Source organism: Sinocyclocheilus anshuiensis, unplaced genomic scaffold (assembly GCF_001515605.1).
Source record: "Sinocyclocheilus anshuiensis isolate Anshui unplaced genomic scaffold, SAMN03320099.WGS_v1.1 scaffold227, whole genome shotgun sequence".
NCBI lineage: Eukaryota > Metazoa > Chordata > Actinopteri > Cypriniformes > Cyprinidae > Sinocyclocheilus > Sinocyclocheilus anshuiensis.
The window spans coordinates 2968497-2985552 of record NW_015549590.1 but is presented as its reverse complement, the minus strand read 5'-3'; the positions used below and the strand labels follow the sequence as shown (position 1 = coordinate 2985552).

Genomic DNA, 17056 nt, shown 5'->3' with positions numbered 1-17056 from the left:
TTTGGATTTGAGACTTTAGTCTTTGCAACTTTACAGATCTTCTTTATGCACCAAGAGCTTGTAACACTCCAAAGAGAAAGGAAAAATTGAAATTTCATCATATGACCCCTTTAATTTTAATAAGCTAGCTTGTGTTAAAAAGGTATCTTCAACCTAATAACTGCGACTCATTCCATGTTCGAGTATTGCATATGAAAAAAATTACAGGAAAGTTATACAGTTGTGGTCAAAAGTTTACAATCACCTTGCAGAATCTGCAAAATCTTAATAGTTTTAACAAAATGAAAGGGAACATAAAAATGGCGTTTTATTCATTTTTTACTTTACAGATGTATACATATAGTCCACAGAACAAAATAATAGCTACATTTTTGAAGAAGTTTACATACTCTCGATTCTTAATACTGTGTTGTTGCAGATTTTTTTAAAGCTGTATGTAAACTTTTGACCACAACTGCACATGACTCAGCTATATAACAGAACTGCCAGTCATCAGTTGTTGATGGTCTTGCTGACTGCTGGATCCAATCCCATCTTCCCCCTTCACAGGAGGGTGGTATACTGGTCCCGGGGTGTCCAGACCACAAAACATTTTCACCAACTCTCTGGAAATCTTTTCCCAAATCCAGGGTATGTCAGATGTGTGGTCTGATCCCAGAATGTTCAAATGATTAGATGCAATTTTTACTTAATATTATTCATCTTTCTTTTTTTATGATCAACTTTTCGTTTCTTTTTAAAATGTACACATGAATCTTATTATATGCAGCATACATATATCAGTAACATACATACAAGTGCCAAAGGCTTAGAGAATAAATGAGTACATGAATGAATATATATTTTTCTTCATAGTTTGCTAACATCAGCAGTCAGCAATGGCCTTCTCATATACTAAATGTGGAAGTATTTTACTACTTGATTTATCCTCTTCTTATTTCTGTTGTTGATAGTTTATTAAATTTTGTTTTCTTCATTTCTCCAAGGTCTTCCGGAGACAGTGGCTTTATACTTTGTCTCTGGTATCTGTGCTGGTCTGTTCTTCTTGCTGTGTTTGTTCGGTCTCAAATCCACCCTGATTAGAGATCTGAAAGACCTTGCCTCTGAGCTAGGAGATGAGCTCAAGTCCTCCCACGGGACACATGGAGGACTAATAGATGATTTTGATGATGATGACGCCTCCTTGCGGTCTTCTTTTCGCCACCTCGCGCGCCCTTACCGCACGCCAGACGTGTTCAACCCAGAGATGATAATGACAGTGGTGATGGAGGAGAGGAAGGATGAGGACAAACCTGAGATGCCCAATGGAGACATCTGGCCTCATATCAACTCCAGCCCTTATGCCATGCACAAAATCAAAACCTCATCTGCTTAATCTGGATGTTTTCTTCATATCTGACTGTTTTCCCTATTAAAAGAAACACTAATTATATGGTTTAACATGAGTGAAGTCCAAGATTAGGTTTTCTTAAAGGGTTAGTTCACCCAAAAATGAAAATTAGCCCATAAATTACTTACCCTCACGTCATCCTAGGTGTATATGACTTTCTTCTTTCAGTTATATTAAAAATTGTCTTTGATCTTTCAAGCTGTTTCATGGCACTCAGTGGGTGTTGCATGCTTCAGTCCAAAACAAGTTAAATAAAAAGCGCCCATCCATTAAAAAAAAGTGTCTCGCACAGCTCCGGGGTGTGAACAAAGGCCTCCTGTAACGAATCGATGCGTTTTTGTAAGAAAAATATTCCGGGCGGATGACGTATGAGGTCGGCTTTGCGCATGCGCTGCTCAGAAGTGACGAACGCGGAAGCGCAGGGGAGTGATCAAAACAAAACAACGGTCAAGAATTAGAAGTACAAAACGAGGATTTGTAAAGAAGAATGTCGGAGTATTTCGATATAAGCCAAGAGGAGACTGGTTTTCCTTTGCTAAAGTAAGGAAACTTTGCTTCCTTTGCTCCTATAACAAACGTTGGTTTTCACGAGACTCACTGGCACATGTGCAGCGCTGACCTCGTACGTCATCCGCCTGGAATTGCTTCCCTTTACAGTGAGCGCAAGCTACATTAAAGTGATTATTACGTTTTGAATATGGATATTTTTCTTACAAAACCGCATCGATTCGCTACGGAAGGCCTTTGTAATTTGTAATATAACTCCGACTGGATTCATCTGAAAGAAGAAAGTCATATACACCTAGGATGACATGAGGGTAAGTCATTTATGGGCTAATTTTAATTTTTGGGTGAACTAACCCTTTAAATGTGTGACGTGAATTGTGATATTGGTATCAAGCCCACCTGCTTATGTTTTCTGAATAGACTGTATTTATGTATGCATTTTCATATATAATTCACGATTTTTTTAATGATTGGGGATGGAAGTCTGTGATCTGATTTCTTTGGAGTGCACATTACAAATAAAATAATAGTGTGCTTATCAAACCATCCAGGTGGAATTTGGTTTGAATTTTTATCTACAAACATGTAATCTGTTCTGGGTGGTAGGCTACTGAAATAATAATACACTTGCAACACACACAAACATAATGTAACCAAAAGGACAATATCCATTTTGACATTTGAGATTTAGCAACAACTTTCTATCTGATTAATATCAAGGCGTTTAACGGAAACTCTAAAAAGTCAATATTTAAAGAGTGCCTTAACTGCGAAAAAATTTAGCATCTATGACATCCCTGAGCAGTGCATAACACACCCAGCGATGTTGTTGCGTCCGGGACAGCGCGGTGATGATGACCTCGGAACCCATACTTGACCGGTTGTGTCTTCCAACATATTTTACCAACGTATTGAACGTAAACCCGAACATCACTCGAGATGTCATTGACGTATTAACGCGACAACACAACTGTCATCAACCGTGATCCCTGTTTAACCCCAAATTCGATATACACGTATTCGATGGGTGTCGTTTTCTCCGGAGTTCAATGACTCCGCACCGGCTCACGAGCTGACTCGCACTCTTGCGTCACTCATTTTTGGAAGAGCGGGTGTACATTGATTGCTTTTCCCCACCCGTGTTTATTCAAACCCCGTTTTACGGGCTAAATTCTTCCCGAGCGAGCGATCAATCGTCTCTCAATCACCCCGGAGGAAGAAAGACCAGCAGCACGGCACGCGCGGTGAGGGGTGGAGCCTGACTTGAGAAAACAGTCGCGCTGAGTTTAACGTTAGCCTGTTAGCTAGCCGCCTGACGGCTTTAATTCAACACATTTCACAACATTCGTGATGGAGTCTTCATTCGGGATATCCGATAGCCAGTGTTTGGCCGTATCCTTTATTCGATAGCTTGGTTGTTCATTTTCATTTTGTATGGAGCAGTAGCTGTCTCTTTTAAAGTAATTTAGCTGCTAGCCTAGCTGTAATGGTAAAAATAACATGTATTTTCGTTTTGCCAGTGTATTAAAGAGGCTACATCGAATACAAATGTTGTCATTTCGGTTGCTGTTTTCTATCTGATGTCAGACAGAAGTTACGCAACTGTCTCGTGGTAAGCGTTTTGTTTATCAAAACTTACTCTTATTTCTTATTTCTATAACTTGAACATCATTGCGTGACATTGTCATGTCACTTGATATGATGTGTCTGTAAGGCATGACATTATAGATGCTACAGAAACAGCGGCAGTTTATTATGAGAATAGAGCTTTTAATGATTTTTATATATATATTGAAGTATGATGGGGATTGTTTTATGACTTACCTAATGAACTTATATAAAGTCCAACAAGTTTTTTGATTGTGCGAGGGAGGATAAGGAGAGCAAGCATGGGAGAGCCATGAGGCGTCACACTTTCCACCCTTTTCCCTTTTCCTCTGCCTCCAGCTATCCAATTGAATCCTTGACAGTGATTTTTTTCAGACTGTTAGAGGACATCTGCTCAGAAATGGACAAAAAGAACCAAGACTCCTGTCCCTGTTAGAGTGTTCTGGACAGTTCAAGTAAGTAGACTCTGTGTGTTTGATCTCAGTTTTCTATTTCACATTTTACACATCTTTACTGTTATACTAAACAATGTGTATAACGTGAGTAGTTGCAAAAGTTACTTTTAAAGCTTGGGAAACATGAGCATCAGAGCAGCTGTTCAGTCTCTTTAAGACCGAACTGCTCATTCTGGCTGGTGGTTCATTGCTACTGCCTGTCTGTGTTATTACATTGATGATTGTGTTGTGGTGTTTTTTGGCCTTTTTGACATGATTAGCAACCAAACCCACCAACACAGGCCATCTAATTGCTAGCTATCTAATGAGCATCTCTATCTTGAGAATGCAGCTGCTTTTAACAGCCTGCTATTTGTTTTTACATCCAATGGTTTTTACTTTACATAAGATACTTACTAGATATATCTCGTTCTTTCAAGCTGATGTATGTTATTCTTGATTAGCAGAGAATTTCAAACAGGAAGCGCAAAGTAGGTACGCCACAGCTCCAAAAGTAGAAAAATATTGATTTATGTCCTCAACACAGGTGACATTTCGAGCCTAAAAGCTCTTCATCAGACATGTTAGGCTCGAAACGTCACCTGTGGTGAGAACATAAATATTTTTCTACTTTTGGAGCTGTGGTGTGCCAACTTTGCTCTTCCTGTGTGGAATTCTTGATTAGCAGCCCTAAAACTTAAGCAATTCTCAGAGAACTTGAATACATTTATAACAGTATATTTTGTGTTATATTTTCATTACAAAAACGTTAACACAGCTGCAAGGGTGTTTCTAATACACTGGCTGAGGAAATGGCTGTAAATTTGACATCTTTCTGTAATAATCAAGGTCTTTCTATTTTTTTTTCCTCTTTTGCCAAGTCATGGAAACACTATCATGGATTTTTTTTCTTTATTTTTTTTTCTGTTGGAGCAATTGAGAATGCAAAAACAATATTTGTTGTAGTCTCTTATTTACTACTGGTTTACCCAACTGTGACAACTTCTGCTTCTGAGAACCCCAGAAATGTGAATGTGAAAGAAATGTGAATTATATATTGCCCTAACTGCTGGTTGCTATAGATGTGAGAAGACTCTGTGAAAGATTGTGCAATGAGGCAGTGTGGCTTTTGTGGTGGATGCCAGCATGCTGCCCATTATCCTGCATTCCACCTCGGTGTCCTAGAGCCTAATAAGCCTCACATGAGCACACAAACTCTTTAACTGCATTAAAACTGTACACACTCAGCTTTACTCAAAGCTCAAGAACTGACTGGGCAAAAGAGGTCACAGATGTTATTTGTTGAATCCATGTGTAATGAAAAGGATCTCCTAACAATAAGAACAAAGTACACAGTTGATATTTCAGACCTGCATGAGGAAACGTTCATTGACTGTAATGTATTAGGCATCAGATGTAAAAGTATGCATTGAAATCTTATGCAAATTACTTCTGCAGGTAGTTACGCACACCTAATTCATCTTATCAGCTCATTAGTAAAAACTTCAAGACCTCAAACGTGTGTGTCAGATAAGAAACACATCAAAAACATGCAATGTTGAGTTTCTCCAGGACCAGGATTGGTAACCTTTGAGTTAGAGCAACAAGTGAAGTCTTTAAAGTGATAGTTTACCTAAAAATTAAAATAATTGAGGCATTTATTCACATATAAATATTGATAATTGCGTGCGAGAAGAACAAACCTCATTGGTTATTGAGGAAACTCATGCATGCATGAATAGACAGAATTTTCATTTTTTTGGTGAACTGTCCCTTTAACCTCTAACCTGAACTGAACTGCAAAAGCATCTTTGTAGAGATCATTGGAAGTGTAACCAGCTAATAAAAGTATATTATGTTTCATTTAGCCTGACAGACCCTTGGGGTGGATGGGGAGTGCATAACTACTACATAACAATTTTGAGCTGTGTTGTCAGTGAAACATTAATGTGACAGCGGGTCCCACAGTTTAACCTCAGAGAATAAGGAAATATTTTTGGCATGAGCAGATTATAACCATCATCGCTACACTGGGTTATTATTTGTATTGATTGAATGTGAGATTGCTTAGTAAGTCTAGGCCAAATTTCCCTTGTTCATGAGTGCTGTGTTTCCTGGCAACAGCATCCATTACAGCAATTATCGTCTTCTGAGACTGAATGAGAGGGGCTCACTGGCAGCACAGAGGGGTTCTAGTCTTGCCTCCATGCGTTTGCATGGCACACTCAGGCAGTGAAATCTGAAGGTTTTTCCAATAATCCAATGTAATTGAATTTCCCATGGAGCGAAATGGAGGTATGACCACGTTGAGAGGAACCTGATGCCCTGGAGTTGGCACTGTTATTGTCAGAGAGTGAAATATGGTCTGCAATTAGCCCTCCAATATGCATTTAGCCTGCTGCATTTCCATAAGCTTCCCTCCACCCTCTACATTCCGAAGCTACATTTTTGATGAGATAAGATTATGCTGTATCATAGTGGAAATATGAGAGATACAATACCGTTCAAAAGTTTGAGGTCAGTAAGATTTGTCAGTGTTTTTGAAAGAAGTGTGCTCACCAAGGCTGCATTTATTTGATCACAAATACAGTAAAAGTGGCAACCCTAAACTTTTGAATGATAGTGTACATTACTGTGTACTGCATCCTAAAAAGTGAACAAAAGTGTTATTACTGTTTTTCTTTCAAAAAATCTAATTGTATAAACTGACTTTATGAACCGATAAAGGAAGTCTTGTGAGACAGGTTATGCATTCTTATATGACATTTCATGAATGGATCTCTTGTTGTTAGGTTGGATATTCTGGCAAACCCTGAAGCAATTGTATTAAGCCCAGTGCCCCAGCTGTCCATCCCCATCAATAACAATTTTCAGATAGTTCGAGGTAAGCTTCTAATGACTATTTATACAGAAGGACTTTGTAACAGTGTAAATGCATTTGCCCTCACTATAATATTTTTCTTCCTGTACAAACTCACCTTTGGTCTCTATCAGTGAGGCTTAGATAATAAGCACTGTTTTGAATGATGAAATCTCCCTCTCCTGATCAAATATTTGAAAATCATTTGTCACCATAGAGGGCAGGTTATGTTTTATATTTCCTGGTACAGTCGTCTTAAAATCTGTCTCTGACTTTCTTTAATTTCCTATTTTAGAGGCTGAAGAAGCTCTTCTTATTGACCTCTCGATTAACTGTAAGTTTTAATTAGCCTTTTGTTTTAAATTTTTCTATTTTTTTGATTCATAGCCATTTTACTAAGTGTCTTATTCAGTTGTTTACAGTGTGTTGGGACAATTACATCAGCATAGAATACAAATCAAGTGTATTTCAAATAATTGTTACATAATTTATAGTTGAATCATCTCTATCTGGCCGTAAGGAGCTTATTGTAGCAGCATTCGGATTAAGCAGTTTATTGCTACTCTTATCCAATTAATTTTATTTCTTTGTAAATTGTAAATTATATGAAATGGTAGGAGCTTATATGCACTTTTTTATGCGATTTGTATACTTCGGCAGGTTTCTTAATGCATATTGCATTAATAAATATATAATGATTAACTTAAGGAAAGTGCTTTTTCTAAAGAATAAAATGCATAGCTGTGATGTTTGGATGTGAATATTTGACAAAACGTTCTTCAACAGCGACTGTACGTATTCGTCTTCAAGGCGAGAGAACACCAGAGCTTCTGCTGGAGCTGCAGGATGACATTCACACTCAGTCCTTCTTGCAGCATGTGACGAAGGCCAAACAGCAAGGTGATACCCCTGCACAGGATGCAGCCACAAACATCAAGCCACATTTCTTATTTATTAACTACTCTAATCATTTATTTACCAGGGTAACCAACACCCAGATTTATAGGTTTGTCGTAATGAATGCTACCTGGAAGAATTTGACCTTAGTGTCAGACAGAAAGTTTGACACATAACACTTTAGTTTTGGTTTACATTGTTACAACCACAATCAAGTCAAAGGTTAAGCCACTTGCTGCATGATTTCTCCTATTTGGTACCTGACTGATTGAAATTCAGCTCAGGTTAAATTTGTCTTTCAAACTCTTACCTTAGAGGCTTCAATTCTTGACATCGTCCATTGACATTTTACAGGGTGCCAGTCTACGTAAGGTTGGAATACACTATACGTCTTCAAAATGAACAGATATTAAAACACTAGGCATCATACAATTGCCAACTTTGTAAATGGTTACATAGAAAACCTGGCCATCACACACTACCAATCTTTAAAGTTGCTCCAAACACAACAGAAACATTGCCTTTGCTAGACTTTTGTCCAAAACCAGCAGACTGACTTTGACTTTCGTCAACTAAGCATTGTCCAGGCTGCAAATTGGGACAAAAATAGTGTAGTGTAGTCCCGCCTTTACAAGACACTGTCAGTAATACTTCCAAATTATTTATTACTGAAGGTAAGATAACTCAAAAACATCATGTAGAAAAAATGTGTCAGAATTGTAATCAGTCAAAGATTTTCATATCTGTTTTATAAGGAGATTTAAAAAAAGAAAGATCATGTCCAGATTAGTAGTAGAGCTGCCTGTACTAAAATGATGACAATAATAAACATTCTCCACTGCTGAAGACATTTTGAAAACCATTAACCAATGCATAAATACATTAAACATCACTGTTAAATGGTCCATCTTTAGCTGAGAAGAGGAGTTCACTGCCCAGAAAGATGGAGCCTGTTGTACCTGTTCCAGTAAAAGACTGCGTTCCAGTCCCACCTCAAAGAGGAACCTCCAAATCCACCTCAAATAACATCAACAATAGCACTTTAGTAAAGCCCTCAAAAACAGGTATGGGAAAAAATGGCACACATAATACATTGGGTTACATGGGCAGATACACCAAAGTCAGTAGGTGCTAGTGAACGCTTTGTTGGTTACAATCCTGCTGGTCTGTTCCTCTCTGTTTATAGACTCTGCCATCTCAATGGCCACGGATTTTGGCTTTGAAGAGAAGAAGAACCAGCAAAACCGTATAGTTGCGCAACGAGAGCCACCTCCTCCACCACTGCCCCCTCTTCCCCCTCGGAAGGGCACATATACACCATCGACTAACCACACGGCTGGCCCAACTACCAAAGAAAGACCACCATCTGCACAGAACTCCACACCTGTCAGAAATGAGTGAGTGCTACTGGTCTTAAATGCAGAAGCCTGTAGATTTTCAGCTGTGTTGAACTGAAGTGCTGTTTGCCGTTACAGATTTCAGTCTGTAGACCGCTCCAGTTCCTGGTCTGACAGCCCGTCCAACTACACCATGAGACAGGCCATGATGAGCAGCCACACAGGGTCAAGGGAAGGCTTGCTCAAGTATCGCCTCAACAAGAAGGAGAAAGAATATGTGGATATTAAGAACTTCAGGTAAATGTAACATGCCTGGAAACGTGCCATTGATTTTGTTTGGACTGATTCCTGGTATTTGATCGACTCACTGTTTTACAGGTTCTTCATTGGCACGTGGAATGTGAATGGTCAGTCTCCTGACAGCAGTCTTGAGCCCTGGCTGTGCTGTGACCCACACCCTCCAGATGTCTACGCACTGGGGTGAGTGGCAGAACATAAAGTCCTTTGAAGCATGCAAATGGGGCAATGTTTGGGAAACCTGTTTGAAAACGGTCATTATAGTTGCAGTTTTGTGACTCCAGTGGGACAGACATTAAATATTTCACCCTTAATAGATTCGTTGTACATTATTAATTGTCCATTCGTATTTTCGTTGATTATGTTCATATTGATTTGTTCTGTTTTTTGGCAGATTTCAGGAGCTGGACCTGAGCACAGAGGCCTTTTTCTATATGGACTCATCCAAAGAACAGTTATGGGTTGATGCAGTAGAGAGAAGCCTCCATCCTAAAGCCAGATACATACAGGTGAGCAAACAACAGCTGATTTTTGCTATTCAATATTTAAAATGCAAAGAACAGTCTAGTCTTTCCTGTGGCATCCTGTGGTCAACTGAAGAAAGTATGTGGTGCTCGCTTTGATTTTGTGTGAACCTTTAATGAGGCTCTGCATCCTGTCTTCAGATCCGTATCATTCGTCTAGTGGGAATGATGTTGGTGGTGTATGTCAACAAGGAGCACAAACATCACATTCGAGAGGTGGCTTCTGAGTCTGTTGGAACTGGCCTCATGAATAAAATGGTACGTTTGAATTTGTAACAATAGGAAGTGGTTTGTCAAAACAGGAAGTACTTTTAGCCTATCGCTTGGCATATAATGTGTATCTTTTATTGTATTTGCTTATGGTGTAATCTTAGAGTGGTATTGATTACAGAAATGACCACAATACGAATGATACATCCCTTCTATCAGTAGATCAGTGTCAGTGACCTGATAAGATGAATCCTCTTTTATTACTCCATTATTATAGGGGAATAAAGGAGGAGTGGCTGTGCGCTTTGTGTTCCATAATACCAGCTTCTGCTTTGTAAACTCTCACTTGGCGGCTCATGTGGATGACTATGAGCGGCGGAACCAGGACTACAAAGACATATGTGCCCGCATGAGTTTCCACCTGCTGGAATACCCCCCTCTCAGTATAGTCAAACATGAGTGAGTGTCACCGATATCTAGTTATCCAGTGTAGCCATTTTGAAGCTGATTTCCTATGATTAGATAACAGAATTTTAAAGCTAATATTGGGTCAATATTTAAATGGTTCAATTGTTATGATTTCCTCTGTAAGTGTGGTGATTTGGCTTGGAGATCTCAACTACAGGCTATGTTTGCCTGATGCTGGGGAGGTAAAAAGACTTATTGATGATAAAGAGCTACGGAGGCTTCAGGAGTGTGATCAGGTGAGAGCTTTCAGTGAAGCTACTTTCTTATAATATTTTAGAATTGTAATAATATTAGTTATTAATATTTTTTTATTAAAAACTCAAAAGTGAGTTCATCAGTGGTTTCCTTTACTTATGCACTCCACTGTATTTATCTGGTTTTAGGTTATCATTTGTTGCTTCCTCTTTTCTTTTTCCTGTGTGTGTGTATATGGCATTTCTTTCAGTAGTAGCCAAATATAGACTGACTTCCATTTTTGTTCTAAAAGCACACTTAATAGCATCTTCTGTTTCACTTTGCCAGCTGAACATTCAGAGAAAGACTAAACGTGCCTTCACTGACTTCATGGAAGGGGAGATTAATTTTATCCCAACTTACAAATATGATGCTAAATCAGACCGATGGGACTCAAGGTAAAGTTCTCGGAGATTAGGACCTCTTGTTTTATACATCATTGTTTGATGATCTCAAAATGAAAAGAATTAGGTTGACACTTCATGATTTGGTTTTTGTCGTCCACAGTGGGAAGTGTCGAGTCCCTGCCTGGTGCGACCGTATCCTCTGGAGGGGGAGCAGCGTGAAGCAGCTTCACTACCGCAGTCACATGAAGCTGAAGACCAGTGACCACAAACCTGTCAGCTCTCTCTTCAGTATCGGGGTGAGGTTTACTTCTTTCATCATGCTCCAATAAAGAAGTTGAGAGCATCACATTGATTTTATGTGTGCTGCAGGTGAAGATGGTGATTGAGCAGCGCTACAAGAAGGTGTTTGAAGAGATTGTGCGGGACATGGACAGGATGGAAAATGACTTTCTGCCCTCTTTGTCCCTAACACGACGGGAGGTGAGTAATGACAGAGAACCAGACAGGGGAGTGTATCCTCTGACAAACTCTCTCTGCATTGATCCACTGGCCTGCCTCCAGTCTTTCTTAGATCCCACTATAAATCAGAGGAAGATCAATCATGTTTGCACTATTTTAGCATTTCTCTGGACTGTGAGTGGATTATGGGCTGATCACATGTGCCATAATTGCTTTAAGATTAATTATATGCACCGGTCTGTGTCTTTAAAATAAAAGAAAGAAGAAAAGACAGTAAAAATAAATTGATCTGCATCACCCTGAATCAGTGCACACTGAGGATATTTTGTAAAACATACATAAATGTAAAATATATCATGGCATCCACATAAATGTTAAGCAGGAGAATTGTTTTGAACATTGATCACAATAAGAAATGTTTTGAGTGCCAAATCAGCATATTAGAATGATTTCTGAGTCTGACTAATCAGCTTTACCAAAAACTTTTGAATGATATTGTATTTTCTTACTGCCTCATTATCATGTTATATCTGTTCTTTAACCCATAGTTCACCTTTGAGAATGTGAAATTTCGTCAGCTTCAGCGTCAGAGTTTTCTCATCACTAATGACGGACAGGTCCATTGCACCTTCGCCTTCATTCCCAAACTCAATGATTCTCAATACTGTAAACCCTGGCTACGTGCTGAGCCCAGCGAAGGGGTACTAGACCCTAGTGAGTATCTCATATGGCATCAAATAATAATTAATGTTGTAGTTGACAAGTACAAAGTTTTTGATAATGTCTTCCTTTACTTCCTTTTTTTATGCAATTTCATGGCTGGACTTTTTCGAAAAAATATTACATTTAGATAAAGTCAGTATACTTAATTTGTCTCCACATTGTTAATTCCAGAAGGACCACAGAATTTTACTAGAAAAATGTGAAATTTGTTCACCTGAAATATCAAGAAGCGGCTTAACTTTACTATGACTACTTAATGGCCTGTGAACACCAAACCTCTGAACAGCAGGCCGATTTCAGTTACCTGAATTTCATTGTCAAAACTTTATTTTTGTTTTAGTTTTCATTAGGCAAAAACTAATTTCGGTTTTGATGGAAAAAATAACTTCAGTGCATCCTTGATTAAAATACAGTTTTGTGAATGAGTCATTTGCCAAATGATTAAAACATAAGCAAATCAATTAATTGCCTTTTTCTTAAAAGATAGTAAAGTGTCATGTCAGCTGCCCAAATATAGTTGGAAAAACAACATGTGATGTGTCATTTAAATTTTTTGATCCATGTGCAGACTGAGCATCCTCTACATTGTCTGTATATTACTATTTCTTGCAGATGAGACAATGGAGATCTTCCTGGAGGTGTATGTCAGTAAAGACTCTGTGACGCTGCTAAACTCTGGTGAGGATAAAATCGAGGACATCCTGGTGCTTCATCTGGACCGGGGGAAAGACTACTTCATCACTGTGGCGGGAAACTACCTGCCCAGCTGTTTCGGCACATCTTTAGAGACCCTGTGCCGTATGAAGAAGCCCATCCGTGAGATACCCATCACCAAACTCATCGATCTGGTGAGGCACAGGTCGCAGCTTCAGTTGATTAGATGGATTATAACCACAGGATGGCTGGTATTGCAAAAGCGAAAGCTGTCTTCTTGCTTTCTTTGCCAGTGGAAGGTCATGACAAACAATGGAATTTTGCCCCCAGATTTTAGATAAGAGAAGACTTTCAGGTTTGACATGATTCTAACTTGAGGCTAGAATGAGGAAGTCATGTACAGAAATAAATGTTATGGGATGCAGGTTTTTCAGTAGCAGTAGGTCATCATGCAAACCACCCGTGCTGTTCGTAACTGTTCCATTTGCAGCTATATTCTCAAAATATTATTAGTTTTTAATTTAGAGAGTAGTCAATCATCTTTAGTTATTTTCTGTTTCTATCTCTCAGCTGTTCAGTAATCACCTTTGATAGCTGAAAGCTGCTTATCTGTGATTATGCAATACTGGCTCTGTGTTCTCACTGATTACGCAATGTTTCTCTATTCTCTCATCTCTCCTCCTTTCTGTTACTCTTTTCTTCTCTAACTACTTCTTTCCGACCAATCATTCTGGGTCTGCATGACTCTCAGGGAGAGGATAGCTGCATGGAAAAGGTAAAGTCCCTCTTCATCTGCGGAAACAATAGGACAGGCTGCAATTATCATGGCCTACATGTGTGATTGAGGGTGACTTTGTCCTGTTTTTACATGTTTGTCCCAGTGTGACAGTGTCTCGATGTGCTTGCCCATTCCTACAGGTCAGCTTGCTGCAGTCACTCTGCTGGTTCAGGCTAATGAAAGTCACTGGGGCTTGAATCTCTCAGCTTGAATTCTGCCCCTCCTTTTCCCACCCTGCTCACTGCTCACCAGCCAGCGATATTAGATTAGTAGAGAGAGAAAGCAGCTCACAGCATGGTGAAACCAGCCTCACAAATCAGTGTTTGTAATTTGGAGTCGACTGTTCTTTAGAGTTGTTTTTGCCTCTGTGGCTCAGCATGAGTTGCATTCCTACTAATTGCATGAGTCCCCTTATATTGTTCAGTGGTCTTGGGGCTGTAACTATTCTCCACGTAACATGTTTCAGTGTGTCTATAAGAGAGATGAATGTTGTCACCCTTTTTCAAATATCACGTGGATGAATTTGCTATGGCTGTTATATACTTTAAAGTTTAAACAAAGTGGTCATTCTCCAAGTTGTACTAGAACCATCTTAAACATCTGTATTTTTAAAAGCACTTTCCACAAAAGGGTGCAAATTAAAACAACAACAACAACAACAACATTGCATTATAAATATTACATTATATAAAAGTTTTTAACTATAATTATAATTAATGTTTCTTGAGCTGCAAATCAACATATTAGAATAATTTTTGAAGGATCACGTGACACTGAAGACTTGAGTAATGGCTGCTGAAAATTCAGCTTTGCCATCACAGGAATAAATTACTTTTTAAAATATATTAAAATAGGAAACAATTATTTTAAATTGTAATAATATTTCACACTATTGCTGTTTTTTTTTATCAAATAAATGCAGCTTTGGTGATCATAAGAGGCTTTCAAAAAAGAAAGCATTTAAAAAATCTAAACCTTTAATAGGTATTGTATACAGTATAAGTAAAAATGATTTGTTCGTGTTTTCCCTCTAATATTTTTAGTTATTAAAAAAGCATGCAGTTTCACTCAACTAAAGATAATTTCAACTAAATGTCAGTGTTTTATGATTTTAACTGTTGGATACAGCTGAGAATACAGTTTGTGAAAGGATAGTTCAACAAAAAGTATACAAAAGTGTAGGATCTAGTGCTTTAAAAAAAAAAGTAAATAATGGAACACCAAAATGTGCTGTATTAGTGGAAAGTGCTACAATATATAGATTGATAATTTCTCAATTTCACAGGAGAAATGCCGGATTAATTTCTTGTTGGACAGTGCTGGAACAGAGGATAAACCTCTGAAGATTCCCAAAGAGGTCTGGTTGCTTGTTAATCACCTCTACACCAAGGCCTGCCAGCAGGTAAACAAAATAAAGCATGAATGCACCTATGATTAACCATCATATCTTAAATTACTTAATGGGGTTTTTTTTTTTTTTTTTTTTTAATACACAGGAGGACCTTTTCCAGACCCCTGGCCTGCAAGATGAGCTACAAAGTATTATTGACTGCTTGGACACCAGCATTCCTGAATCCATCCGTATCCTTTCCCACCAAAAAAGATATAAATATGTTTATATATGGAAAGGACAAGTTTTTCCCAGCAGATAGATTACTATTTGGGACAAACCTCTTTAAAGGGCTCTCAGAGTTACGTAGAATAGAAATGCTAATGTCTGTCACGTCAGTGAATGTGACCGAGTGGCTCCCTTTAAAACTGCTCTGACTGGCTGGACTCTCCCACACAATTCGTCCCTGTGCTGCTGAGAGACTGAGAATGTTTCCTCTGTCCTACTGTAATGGTGCTGGAGACATCCCTAGAGACGGTGTGTATTTTCTTTTCTCTCCCTGTCTTTTCCTTTTTTTCACTGCCATATTTTCTCTTCCTGATGCTAAAATGTGCATTCTCACTGTTCACCGTGGTTCTCCTTGACTGTTGGTTAGTTGGCTCTAATCACTCAGTTGCCGAAGCACTATTGATCTTCTTGGAGGCTCTTCCTGAGCCTGTGCTGTGTTATGAACTCTATCAGCGCTGTCTGGAATGCTCTCATGACAGCCGCCTGTGCAAACAGGTAAACATGCATGCATGGCAGTAAGTATATTGGTAGTTTCAAGACTATGTATTTAATATGCTGTTTGTGGTAGGTCTGGCAATCTATGTATGTTCTTGTTTCAGTTCCTATTCACAAGCTCTCCGTATGGTTCTGCATTCAGTGTGTTTTGATTCTAAATTAATTTGGGTGTGTTTCATTGTCCATTTTGCTTATATGAAAGAAATTGTCTCTCAGCTATTGATGTAACTTGTACAGAATTAACAGTGGGGTCTAAACTATGTAGTTCAATTGCTGTTTATTTGTGATAATCAACAAAAACAAAAAAGTAAACTTTAGAATGTCTTTATAAAACAATTAATATAACTGTGTGTAAAATTATTATACTATTATAAACTCACGGATATATAAATTTTATTCCCAAACTTTAAAACGGAAATGTATATATAGTTTTTTTTTTTCATGGAAGTTTATACATTTATTATTATTATTATTTTTTTTTTTATGCTTTTATTCTTCGAGGATGCATTTAATTGACCAAAAGTGACCAGTAAAGACAGTATTACAAATAAATGCTGATCTTTTGAACGTTCTATTGAAAAAAAAAATATTGGATTTTATTGAAATTTCATTTAGCATATTAAAATAGAAAACAAATGAAAAAAAGTCTTTTAAATTGTAATCATATTTCACCATATTTCTGTTTTTGTTGTATTTTTAATCAAAAAAATGCAACTTCGGTAAGCATAAGATACTTTAAAAATCATTAAAAAAAATATAACTCACCATAAAACTTTTAAACAGTTTGTGCATACAGTGCACAGCATAAATGAGTACACCCCCTCTAAAACTTAACAAATTCAGCAATTACTCTTTACTTAGAAGACATGTTAGAGTTCTTTGGAGATGTAATGTTCCAACAAGCCTGCTTGATCAATTACCAAAGAAGAATGCCAAAATTCAAATCAAAGTGATACAATTTTGTGTTGCAAAAATGAGTACACCCTCCTGAAAGTTACAAAAAAATAAAAAATAAAGTGTATAGGTTTAAGGCTATTTTTGATCAACAGGTAAGCATATTGAACCAAAACTTTTAAAGACAAGTAATTTCCTGACAATTAAAAGTGTTATATAGCCCACTGAATCATACTCAGACTTAATGCTGGCAGCAGTGGAACCACTTGGGAGAGAACTGCCAGGTGACTTATTTCTTAGCATAAAAGAGGACAATGGTACA

At 38.0% G+C, this 17056-nt stretch overlaps 2 protein-coding genes across 6 annotated transcripts in view; both read left to right on the top strand.

Moving 5' to 3' along the window:
- The window catches only part of LOC107658131 (protein eva-1 homolog C-like), a 6304-nt gene extending 4804 nt beyond the window's left edge, over positions 1-1500 (top strand). The window contains exons 7-8 of one of the 2 annotated variants that reach the window (XM_016446585.1): positions 550-630; positions 987-1500. In XM_016446585.1, the coding sequence (XP_016302071.1) occupies positions 550-630; positions 987-1375 (470 nt within the window). In that variant the 3' untranslated portion in view covers positions 1376-1500. The remainder of the gene's footprint in view (positions 1-549; positions 631-986) is intronic. The other variant, XM_016446586.1, reaches the window with a different exon arrangement.
- A 1236-nt stretch (positions 1501-2736) lies between these two features.
- The window catches only part of LOC107658126 (inositol polyphosphate 5-phosphatase OCRL-1-like), an 18465-nt gene continuing 4145 nt past the window's right edge, over positions 2737-17056 (top strand). Inside the window, exons 1-22 of one of the 4 annotated variants that reach the window (XM_016446575.1) lie at positions 2737-3289; positions 3881-3960; positions 6732-6823; positions 7095-7133; positions 7586-7699; positions 8611-8760; positions 8883-9093; positions 9172-9330; positions 9412-9513; positions 9725-9839; positions 9996-10112; positions 10342-10523; positions 10657-10768; positions 11055-11164; positions 11274-11409; positions 11483-11593; positions 12121-12286; positions 12908-13143; positions 13701-13724; positions 15013-15129; positions 15224-15308; positions 15713-15840. In XM_016446575.1, the coding sequence (XP_016302061.1) occupies positions 3248-3289; positions 3881-3960; positions 6732-6823; positions 7095-7133; positions 7586-7699; positions 8611-8760; positions 8883-9093; positions 9172-9330; positions 9412-9513; positions 9725-9839; positions 9996-10112; positions 10342-10523; positions 10657-10768; positions 11055-11164; positions 11274-11409; positions 11483-11593; positions 12121-12286; positions 12908-13143; positions 13701-13724; positions 15013-15129; positions 15224-15308; positions 15713-15840 (2628 nt within the window). In that variant the 5' untranslated portion in view covers positions 2737-3247. Of the gene's footprint in view, positions 3290-3319; positions 3510-3867; positions 3961-6731; positions 6824-7094; positions 7134-7585; positions 7700-8610; positions 8761-8882; positions 9094-9171; positions 9331-9411; positions 9514-9724; positions 9840-9995; positions 10113-10341; positions 10524-10656; positions 10769-11054; positions 11165-11273; positions 11410-11482; positions 11594-12120; positions 12287-12907; positions 13144-13700; positions 13725-15012; positions 15130-15223; positions 15309-15712; positions 15841-17056 lie in introns of those variants that run through there. The other 3 variants (XM_016446574.1, XM_016446577.1, XM_016446576.1) reach the window with 3 other exon arrangements.